This window comes from Myxine glutinosa, chromosome 11 (genome assembly GCF_964187855.1).
Source record: "Myxine glutinosa chromosome 11, kmMyxGlut1.1, whole genome shotgun sequence".
Lineage (NCBI taxonomy): Eukaryota > Metazoa > Chordata > Myxini > Myxiniformes > Myxinidae > Myxine > Myxine glutinosa.
In genome coordinates, this window is record NC_136271.1 from 15,879,129 (window position 1) to 15,891,149 (window position 12,021).

Sequence of the window (12,021 nt, forward strand, 5' to 3'; positions counted from 1 at the left end):
AGACCGCGACAGCAGTTTCATCACACGCCGCGACTCAGTTCGACCGCGTCACGTCACGTCATGTCACGTGATGCAGTTCGACCGCGTCACGTCACGTCATGTCATGTCACGTGATGCAGCTTCACCTCAGTCTTTGAAGGCTCATTTCTGACATAAAAGAGATGCAGGCAAAAGTACTGTTAACTGTTTTAACGGAGCAATTTCTAAAAGTGTATAAATCCTCTGGTTGCGTCCATTGTTTATCCAAGATCTACTGCGAGCTAAACATACCACCCTCTATATACTTAAAAATAAGAGAATAAAGCAGACTTATCGGATGTTTTGAATCGTTTCGGAAATTCTGACAGGATAACCGGCTTAAATTACCCAGGAGTGTTTTGTCCTTGCCTCGTGTTTTGCCGCTTCTCCATTATTGTTGTCGGGTTCGATTCTCTTGTACTTGGAGTGATCGGCTGCGCACGTTTTTTAAATCGAAGGAGTAAAAGCTTGGACCTGTAATTTTGTACATACAACAGGGCCCAAGATCATTTTATTGGATATACAATGCTTGATGTAATCCGGCACTTTTTAAAGCAAGATTAAAAATAAATACTAAATGTCGAGGTGAATGCCAGGAGAGCCAGTCTGCATCGGTACACAAGACAAAGTTGCTTCAGATCAACCGGAAGTTGCTAAGATAATTTATCACAAGCAGAAGAAAAGCGTATTATTATTTATTTTTGTATACAAGATCGACGCTCGTGCAAGAGCCAACATTAATCACAAAAAAACAAACTGACACATAAAACATATAATAAAGGGAGCAGGAGAAGATGGTGGAGAGAGAGGGAAGCACACAAGTACAACGGTAGAGAACATCGACATCGGGAGATCTGTGGGAGGATGAGGGTTTGGGGGGAGGCGTGGGAAGGTGAGTGGGAGAGGTATAAAACACATGGACACTGCTAGGACTTCCAGGAAAGAAGTTGGTATTCCAAAAAAGTGGATTTGGGGTGAATTACCGGGGGTAGAAAACATCAAGGTTTTGGATGGGGGAAGATAAGAGATGGTAGTGAAGAACTGTTTTAAAGACCGGGAGGGAGGAGTGGGATTGAAGAGAGTGAGGGAGTTTGTTTCAGAGGCGGGAGAAAAGAGGAATGAAAGAGTGAAGGTGAGCAGAGTCTTGGTTTTGGCAGTTTAACCAGAAGAGGGTTGCTGGCAGATCTTGTACGACCTGTAGGAATATTTGGAGGACAGAGCACAGACAGAGCAGGGGGAGCAAGGCCGGAGAGGAGTCGGTAGAAGACGGAAAGACCACCAACCTGCCTACGGTGAGTGAGTGAAAGGCCCTCAGACTTAACTTAATCGTGGGAGATTGCAATGATTTTTAAAGCTTTGGTTTCAACAGCGTGAAGATGAGCTATGTGTGAGGCAGAAGCACCAACCCAGAGGGGAGAGCAGTATTCCATTGAGCTGGGGATGAAAGCTTTGTTTGTGGTGATGAGCTCAGCTGTGCCAAAGAAGGACTTCGTACGACGCAGGATGCCCAGTCGGCGACTGGCTTTGGAGGCCAGCTTGGAAATGTGGTTTTCCCAGGAAGGATCATGGCAGATAGTGAGACCCAAAAGCTTGAGTGACAGAACCTTTTGGAGAGGATTGTTGAGAAAGTAGATGGGAGGGTTGTCCAGCCAGTTTTTTCTGAGAGACATCGTGAGAGTGTGGGATTTGTCAGAATTGAAAGACATGTTCCAATTGTTTGATCAGTCTGTGATTTTGTCCAGGTCTGCAGAGAGTGAAGAGGCTGCAGATTACCGATCTGAGGGATGAGGAATGGAGCGGCAGAGAGTGGAGTCATCAACAAAGAGATAGAGAGGATTTTCCAGAGTTGAAGAGATCATTGATGACCAGAAAAAGCACAAGGCCCAGAACACTGCCTTGGGGACCTCCAGCCTGAACAGGAAGGGGAGATGAGAGAAACCCATTCAGGGCTACACGTTGACTTCGACCAGAGAGGAAGTCCGCAAGTCATGCATGGAGATTTCCATGGATACCATAGTAGGAGAGTTTGGTGAGCAGAGCGGGGTGCCAGACCATATCGAAGGCACGAGATATGTCAAGGGAGACAGCTGTGATTTGCTGTTTGGTGTTGAGGATCTCCATCCATGGTTGAGACAGCAGAAGCAGCATGTCCAGACTAGAATGACATGGTCTGTAACCAAATTGATGATCAGAGATCAAGCCATTGGAGAAGAGGAAGGATTTGATATCCGAAGCAATGATGGATTCCATGACTTTGCTGATTATTGGGAGCAGGCTGATTGGTCTGTAGTTGCAAGGATCTGTTTTTGCACATTTTGTATAAAGCGGTATTGTTGGCCGATTTCCAAGCAGATGGCAGATGATCTTGAGCAAATGAGAGGGTGAATAGAATAGAGAGAGGGTGTGATAGAGCATAGAGCAGGATTTTAGGACACGTGGGCTGATGCCGTCTGGTCCAGCTGCAGAATCAGAGTCGAGGTTTGACAAAAACTTCTCTCCTGACAAGGTGGAGAAGGACACAGAGTCCAGAAGTACCTGGTTTCGACTGGGTAAGGTGGGTACAGAGAGAGATGGGTTTGGGACACAAGATTTTGAATCAAACACAGTTGAGTCTATTTGAACGTAAGGCCTTTGTCAGAACTACTATCGGTATACTACTACGACTACAACTACGACTAATTTAACGACCATTTTCCCACATTGTGGATCAGTCGGCTAACGGCCCCTCTTCTTTTAGTTCTGTCAAAAGCATCTACCAACATTAACCCCAACAACCGCAAGTCTCCACTGATCGCATCCTTCCAGACTACCACTTCATCTTTTTACCTCAACCACCAAACCCAACTTGCTTCACAGGATAATCTTCTCTCCACATGCCCAAACATCGTCGGCGTCCTTCCGTATCCTTTCATATATTTTTCTATTGCTTCAAGAAGTATTACTATACATAGTGCTTTCAGAAAGTATTCACACCACATGACTTTTACACATTTTGTTGTTATAGCCTGAAATGAAAATGGATTAAATTGAGATTTTTGGTCACTGATCTATACATAATAGTACTCCATTTTGTGAAAGTGGATGTGTTTTGTTTTTTAGAAATCTTTACAAAATAATTAAAAATGAAATACAGAAATATCAAATTTACCTCAGTATTCAACCCCCGAGTCAATACTTCGTTGAAGCACCTTTGGCAGCAATTACAGCTCCGAGCCTTCTTGGGCATGTCTGTATCAGCTTTGCACATCTGGATTTGGGGAGTTTATCCCATTCTTTCTTGCAGATTTGCTCAAGCTCTGTCAAGTTGAATGGGGAACATCAGTGAACAGCAATCTTCAAGTCTTTCCTCAGATTCTCAATGGGATTCATGCCTGGGCTTTGGCTGGGCCACTCAAGAACTTTCATATTCTTGTTGTGAAGCCATTCCAGTGTTGCTTTGGTTGTATGCTTGGGGTCATCGTCCTGTTTGAAACGTAAATCTTCACCGCAGTCGAAGGTCTCTTGCACTCTGAAGCAGGTTCTCGTCAAGGATTTGCCTGTATTTCACTCCATTAATTTTTCCCTCTGTCCTCACAAGTCTCCCAGTCCTTGCCACTGAAAAGCATCCCCATAGCATGATTCTGCCACCACCATTATTCACAGTAGGGATGGTGTGTTAGATGGGTGATGAGCTGTGCTCGGTTTCCGCAAGATGTAGCGCTTTGTATTCAGGCCAGAGTTAATAAATAAATAAATAATTTCATAATAACTTTGTAAAAAAAAATTGTCTTTAAAAAATGCACTCTGACATTAACAGCGTATTATGTGTGGATCAGTGACAAATTTTCATTTAATCCATTTTAATTTCAGGCTGTAACAACAAAATGTGAAAAAAGTCGAGGGGTGTGAATACTGTTACGTTTATGGGGGGGTAGGCAATGGATTACCTTCGGGCCAGGTAGGATTGTATAGGGTAGTGTGCTTCGTATGTCACGTAGCCACCTTGATGTACATAAGTCAGGCCGGATGTCGTGTAAGTTCGTATCTTATCCCCATGGTGAGGGGTGGGGTTATGTTAATTAGTTAGGGGTTAAGGGTAAATTACCTGCATGTAAATTGCCTCTGTGATTTCTCTTCTGTTCCTTATGACATGCACTCCACACCTAAAATAAACACCAAATAAAAGTACCCGGAAACAGGACATTGAGCACCACCAATGATACCACCGACCGGATCATCACAAAGGCCGGCAGGTGGCCATGAGGCCACGCCCCGAAGAACGATTGGTCAGGACGGCCATAGAGTGAAGAGATGGCACTCGCTGATAGGAGTGTGGGCGGACGTCATCGGATGACGTAAGAGCCCGTGGAATATCAGTACGGGGTCCCGACATTTTCTTTCTCTTGGGTCCTGGCTTTTGTGACGACCAGATGCAGACGCATTCTTTTCTCTTGGTTTGGGTTTAAAAGCGAACAGTCACGGTTTTATCCTCTTGGTGTCCCGAGTTACTGCAGACCGTCGTGGCTCGTGTCCTCGTTCTTTTGGTCCATGCAATTGATGCGAGGGGACGCATTGTCTTTCCCTGGTTTGTAGGTGCTGACTGCGTGGTGGCTGGGTGCATCTGAGAGACCGTCGGTGCTGTGTGGGGCAGCGATGAGGATGAGCTCAGCCTGCTCGCTTCACACTCGGCGGCTGGAATGAGCAAACTCTGCGCCAAGTCCTGTTTTCCTGCGCAAGGACTAGGGCACCTGTGCTACGGCTGGCGGGTGAACGGACTGCGCGCCAAAGCGTGTTTTCCCGCGCAGGGACGTGGGGCCTGTGACGATCCTGGACTGTCAAGGGGACCAAAGCTGAGCACACACATTTATTACTTTCAGTTATTTTTCCCCTTGTGTCAAACCACTCGTGCCGCGTACGCTGTGCAGGTAAGCCTCGTCACTCTCCACTATTCCTCGCGTGTATAAAGAAGGTCCGCCATAGCTGACTGAACGCTTCGAAGTTTAAGCTCGATCGGATATTCGTCCCGAGGGGTGTTCACCCCCAGGAACACGACAATACTTTCTGAAGGCAATGTACAGGGGAATTACCACTCACATATTAATATAAATTACCAGATGCCGAGCAAATGAAACCACCAATTCTGGAGGGATCGGAATAATCCCATCAACGTAATGACTGCCTGATTCAGTCATCATCTCGATCATCAGCTGGAACCAGTCCATCGTTGAGGTTTCGACCCTTCAATCCCAGATTCTCTCGAAACGACGGGTCCACAACATTAGTTGCATCCAAAGGTCCATCCAATGAGGTGGCGAGACGGAGATGAGAGGAGAGAGAGAGAGAGAGAGAGAGAGAGAGAGAGAGAGAGAGAAGAGAGAGAGAGAGAGAGAGAGAGAGGCGAGATAAAAGCCATGCAAATGTCGCGGATTTACCACTAAATTCACTATCGAGAGTAAGTGACAATTCATTAAATGTGAACCAAAGATAAAAGATGTACTCAAACTCAAGATTGAACAGGAAAGGTTACATAAAATATCTTATTTCCGACTTTATTTCAAAGAAATTTAATCATGGCATCAGCATAAAGTTGGTCGCGTTTTAAACTCATTTCAAAACAAAATAATTCTTATTGTACAAAAATGATCGTACTGCACGATAGGTGCATACGTGGCCTCTTTTTAAAGCAACAGCAGGTGAGAAAAGCAATTACCTTTGAAATAGACAAGATTAGTGTTTACATTTGAATCACATTATAGAATAACTTAGCAATATGAGGAGTTAAAGGGTGACGGAATAAAAAGACAAACAAGAGAGTTCATACAACACATGACGTCGCGCTGTCTTGACAAACAGGGGCATGGGCGGGGTCTACAAGCGGCAAATTTGATTGGTTTAAATGATGTGGAATGCTGGTAATATTGTGTCCAAGTACTGCTAAACCGAAGGGCTTTCAAAGGGCAAAAAGGAGATTTGTGTTCTCCATATTCAAGGATATAATTCAATTGAAATACTAGAACGGCACTCGGTAGAGCGCATACCTCCGCAAGGCTGAACAGTTTTACATTTTGCATCCCACTGAAAGGCCAGATCTGGATTCGGATCTGCAACAAATTCTAATCGGCTTGTTCTTGTCACCTAACCAACTCATCCACCAGGTTTTGGCATAACTCGTCCACAACTTTTTGAGATAACCTGTTACATATTGTTTTTGGCCCGATCACTCAATGGTGAAGAATCACTTTAAAATTCTCAGATCCAGATTTGAATCTTCACCAAAATCTAATCATTCCGTCCTTGTCACATGCCCGACCTCTCCACCAAATTCCGTCCACAACTTTTTGAGATATCTTGTTCACCAACAAACAACCAACCAAACAGACAGACAGACAGACAGGGGTGAAAACATAACCGCCATTTTGAAGGTTGTACAAATACATTTTTCGGACGTCAACCGCTGTTCGTATAAACACGTTACATTAGTTGTTTGTGTCCTTTATGAAGTCCTTAAATCAGTAGATTTCCTGTTTGGAATGATTTTCAATTTTGTTTGACTGCCAGGTAGACAGACAGAGGATAAAAAAAGATCTCACTCCTCTCTGCAAGGGAGATAGGGACAAATTCCGAGACAAAGTACTGCTGAGCTACAGGTTCATGGTTCAAAATATAACTAAACATAAAATTTAAGTTGTCCCTCAATCGTCAATTGACGTAGACAGAAGGACAGACAGAGACAGTGAATCAATTGCTTAACCCCGCTTTTTCCTTCGCATGCGCGGGGTAAAAATGAGAGAACTACAGCCCACATTGTACATACAGTATTTGTAAAACTCTAAATAGAAGTGTGCACCGTGTACCATCGATTGTGAAAACTGAGCAATTGCCTTTGTTAAAAAAGAAAAATCAATAATTGTCCCTCGAGGAGAAACACCGCCGAGCTGTAGAGCAAATGAAGAGTAGCTGCAGAAACAGCTATGGTGTCCAAGCATGCTAATGATCGGTATGCAAGCGATACAAATAATAGTAAATGCATTGCTTATCCAGCTAGGTTATTTACGCCAGGGACCCCAGGCACCTCCTTTGCCAGGGTCACAGCGAGGGTCTTCACGTGGGTAGGAGGGGGTCTTCGCACCACGCTGATACTGCTGGAGCTTCTTGAGAAGCTCGGAAACCACGTCCGGATGGTCTCGCGCCACATCATGACGCTCCTCGGGATCCTTCTCTATATCAAACAGCTGCACCATTGGTGGGTTGTTGCTGAGTACCTCTTCTGGTCCTTTGGGACGACTGCCAATATCTGGTGGAGGAAACCACTTTCCACAGCCTAGACCAGAGGAATAAAAAAGTACATAAAATGGTGCACCACTGTGGGTATTTGTTTCAAAGTCAATGGGGATGCAAGAATTTATGCACCAGAGAATTCCACCAAACCTTAAACATACCAAACTAGAACGGCACGATGTAGAGCGCATATGTCCGCCAAGATGAACAGTTTACGTTTTGTATCCCAATGTTAGGCCAGATCTGGATTCGGACCTGAACCAAAATTTAATCGGCTTGTTCTTGTTGCAAAGCCAACTCATCCACCTAATTTTGTCATAACTTTCTCCAACTTTTATAAATATCATGCTATGTATTGTTTTTAGCCCGATCTCTCAATGGTGAAGAATAGGCCTGGTGTTGGCTTAGCGGTTAGGGTGCTGGCTTGGGATCCTAGGATCCTGGGTTTGAATCCCGGTCGATCACTGAATTAACGCCAGGGGGGTTGACTCAGCCTGTCATCCTTCCGAGGTCGGCAAATTGAGTACCAGCTCACTGGTAATTCCCTGTGTGCCACAAGAGGCGACCAACAGGGCTGGCGGCAGCAAGGGCATCCAGCCCTAAAACGTTGTTTCAAAAAAGGGACAACGGTGCCTGAAAAAAGCCAACCCATACTCTGCAGGGAAAAATGGCCTCCAAAGGTGGTTGTCTCAATGGTGAAGAATCACTTTTAAAATTAAATAATTCTCATTTCCAGATCCGTATTCGAATCTTCACTAAAATGTAATCAATTCGTCCTTGTTACACACCCAACCGGTCCACCAAGTTTTGTCCGAATCCGTCCACAACTTTCTGAGATACCCTGCTATATATCGTTTTGGCCCTATCTCCCAATGGTGAAGAATCCCTTTAAAAAATGATAGTAGCTGGATTGGGATCCTGATGTTCACCAACAATCTAATCACGTACCCAACCTCTCTACCAAATTTTGTCCTAATCCATCCACAACTTTTTGAGACATACTGTTCACAAACAAACAGACAGGGGTGAAAACATAACCTCCTCCCACCTTTGGTGGTGCAGGTAATGACCCCCCTTGCCAACTGTGACTGGGGTTATGCTTCAGAAATTCATTAAAAATAAGAATCCAAATACAAAACTGAATTGCTTCGCTTCATGTTGCACATGCCTGGGTTCCCAGTGAGGATCTTCCAGTTCTGGAAACGGAGTGCGGCATGCATAGTAATGTTGAATTCCATGGGAGTCAATGAGGTGAAGGCAAAAGGGTTCTCGTCTTCATCGTTACTCATGCCTGCCAGAAAAGAGGGTCATCAAATGAATGTTTTGATTCAAAGAGATTCCGCAGAAGTCCTTCAGCCAGCTATTCGGACAACAGAACGGCCATGGGACTGGCCCAGAGGACGGTCGTGTTCTGATCCCCGGCCCGAAACCCAAACCTTCCTGCAACCAGGCCCGAGAGACCCACTTCGGCCCGCTGTGTTTAGGGAAACGGCAGTCTGCACGTCGGACCAAAACTAGCCGACAGCACTTCAAGCCAAACGGAAGGCCGACAACACCTGCAGCACCTTAATCGTCCAACCCACCCGTTCATCATTTCCAACCTTTCCGTTGCACTATTTGCGTACTCGACAGTGATAAAGCTTAGTTATAAGATTAGGCAAATGTCCGAGGGAAGGGAATTTGATTAAGTGTGTTTGTTGTCTTTGGGATTTATTTATTTACTTTGTTTTAGCTCAACCCTCTCTTTATTTATTTATTCACTTATTTCCTGTGAATAAATGTGTTTGAATTGTTGCTTAGTCTGACTCTAGTCATGCGGACAAATTTGGGCTAATCTGGCTAATATAAATGTCAGATTGTGTTTCTGTCATTGTTCAAATGTTACTGATCACAGTAATTAACAATTAACATAAATATCACTTCCTCAATTGTCAAGATCGCCGAGGCAGTGTGACATGTTTGCCCAATTTGGTTACTCCGAGTATTCCAAATTTACACGGCTTTATGCTGCACTACCGTAACCTGGAAATAAGAGATAAGACTATCGTATATTGTTACGGCCTGGGGTTCGGGTCTACTACAAGGGGGTTGGCCTCGTTCCCTCCCGAAATTACTGAACCTGTGGCTGCCGTGCACTAATAACTTTGTACTTCAGCAGGTTGCGAACCAGCAACTACGAATGCCAATTGGTCCGTCGTGACCGTAGCTTACCTGTACCACGTGACGGCCCCAATCGGGAAACGTACCTACATACCTTCCCTCCGGTGGTGTGTATATCTGTACAGTGGATCAATGTTAGGTGTATTCACATACAGTGTGTATATCTGCTCAGTGGATCAGTCTGGTGAATTCATGTACAGTGTGTATATATATATATATATACATGTACAGTGGATCAATTTAAAGGTGCATTCACATACAGGGTGTATATCTGTACAGCGGGTCAATGTTGTGAAGAATTTCTTTCCGAGGTGATGGGGCTCCGTGGCTGCAAAACAGAACAAGGGCACATTATGTAAACCAATTTGACCTCCTGGTGAAGAACATCTCCTTATGAACAGGTTAATCACCCCACCTTTATCATTTATGGTGTAATACTGACTCACACCAGGTGGCGCTGTACGATACACATTTACAGAGAGAGCTGGGGTCCTCTCTCCACCCTGAACCCCACGGACTACTGTACGTATTGATATTTTTACGACTTATAATGGAATGGTGAAAGAATAAGAGGGCCTGAAGATGAGTTTAACAAAAACCTCACAGCCTCAAATGATCAGTCTGTTATTTTGCACGATGGCCTAAAGATATCACTCACCTTAACGTTTCCCATATGTTGTAGCCGTCCAGAGGAAAGGTCCCTGTTGTATTGCCGCCAGCAATCGTCACCAGTGTTGGGAACCAATCGGAGATGTGCAACAAGTCACGTGATACTCCTCTATGCGGGGAGATGGCAGGACCAGCCACAAAGCCCACACCTCGTACTCCACCTTCCCAGAGCGTCGCCTTTCGTCCCCGCAATGGCCAATTGTTTCCTCCATCCAGAGTCTCTCCACCATTATCTATGCCAGAGGTAAACATTCACACAGACAAATTATAAACAAGCACAGATACATTCAAAGTACACCGCCCCCATGCCAAATAATTAAATATCCTACAGCGCGGCATTGCCGGGGCGCCTCCCCGGCATTGGGAGGAAAGGAGCCTCCGGCGCCCGGCAATACCGCAGTGCAGCTCATAGAGATTGCATTGGGAGGGAGAGGTGTACAATAATTGATTGATTAATTGCATAATAAAAATCAATAAAAGATTAATATAAAATATTTTCTAAATTAATTGGCTCATAGCATAGCTAAACCACTAGTGCTTCATCCGAAGATGTATCTTTTAGAAATTTAATTAAATAAGTCATTAATAAAAAAATTAAATAATTAATTGATTAATCAATAAATTAATTAATCGATTAAATGATGAATCAATAAATCAAAAATATCCTTTATAGCCACATCACGTGGTCACTGTCATGTCCAAATATTAGCTTCCAAGCTCAAAGGGTGCCTGAGATATTGCCCAGATGAGAAAGAAAATAAATAAATGATTAATAATGAAAATAAATAAATAATAATCATAAAAAAATTAAATAGTTAATCAATTGGCTAATAGAATACAATACATAAACCACCACCATTTCATCCGAATCTGTAACTTAATTTTTTTTAAAATTAAGTCATTCATCGAATAATTAAATAATTAATCGATTAAATAATTAATGAATAAATAAAAAATACCCTTTACAGCCAAATCACTTGGTCATTGTCATGTCCAAATATCACCTTCCTAGCTCAAAAGGTGCCTGAGATATTGCCCAGATGAGAAATAAAATAAATAAATAATATAATAATGAAAATAAATAAATAATAATCGTAAAAAATTAAATAATTAATCAATTCGCGAATAGAACACATAAACCACCACCATTTCATGACAATCTGTAACTTGAAAAAAAAAAATTTTTAGTCATTAATCGAATAATTAAATAATTAATCAATTAATTGATTAATTGATTAATCAATCAATCAAAAACAGCCTTTGCAGCCAAATCACTTGGTCATTGGCATGTCCAAATATCAGCTTCCTAACTCAAAAGGTGCCTGAGACAATGGTCAGAAGAGAAAGGAAATCTATAAGGACTTAATTAATCGCTAATAATTAAATAACTCATCAATTAATTGATTAATCAAAAAACCAAAAATATCCTTTTTGACAAAGTACTTGCTCACCATTGTGCCGAAATTTCAGCTTCTGAACTCGAAGGATGGCTGAGATATCGCCCGGACAACCAAGAAAGCAAGAAAACAAGAACACAAGAAAACAAACAAGGAAACAAACAAGCACAGATACATTCAAAGTACACCGCCCCCATGCCAAATATTTAAATATCCTACAGCGCGGCATTGCCGGGGCGCCTCCCCGGCATTGGGAGGAAAGGAGCCTCGGGCGCCCGGCAATACCGCAGTGCAGCTCATAGAGATTGCATTGGGAGGGAGAGGTGTACAATAATAATTGATCGATTAATTGCATAATTAAAATCAATAAAAGATTATCATAAAATATTCTCTTAATCAATTGGCTAATAGCATAACTAAACCACTAGTGCTTCATCCGAAGATGTATCTCTTAGAAATGTAATTAAATAAGTCATTAATAAAAAATTAAATAATTAATTGATTAATCAATAAATAATTA

The 12,021-nt window shown here is 43.0% G+C and overlaps 1 protein-coding gene across 4 annotated transcripts in view; it reads right to left on the reverse strand.

Moving 5' to 3' along the window:
• Window positions 1–5,525: 5,525 nt before the first annotated feature.
• The window catches only part of LOC137436440 (arylsulfatase B-like), a 99,541-nt gene continuing 93,045 nt past the window's right edge, over window positions 5,526–12,021 (reverse strand). For all 4 annotated transcript variants that reach the window (XM_068130227.2, XM_068130226.2, XM_068130225.2 and 1 more), the window contains exons 7-10: window positions 10,094–10,337; window positions 9,696–9,763; window positions 8,444–8,566; window positions 5,526–7,318 (exon numbers count right to left, since the gene is read on the reverse strand). In XM_068130227.2, the coding sequence (XP_067986328.1) occupies window positions 7,044–7,318; window positions 8,444–8,566; window positions 9,696–9,763; window positions 10,094–10,337 (710 nt within the window). In that variant the 3' untranslated portion in view covers window positions 5,526–7,043. The remainder of the gene's footprint in view (window positions 7,319–8,443; window positions 8,567–9,695; window positions 9,764–10,093; window positions 10,338–12,021) is intronic.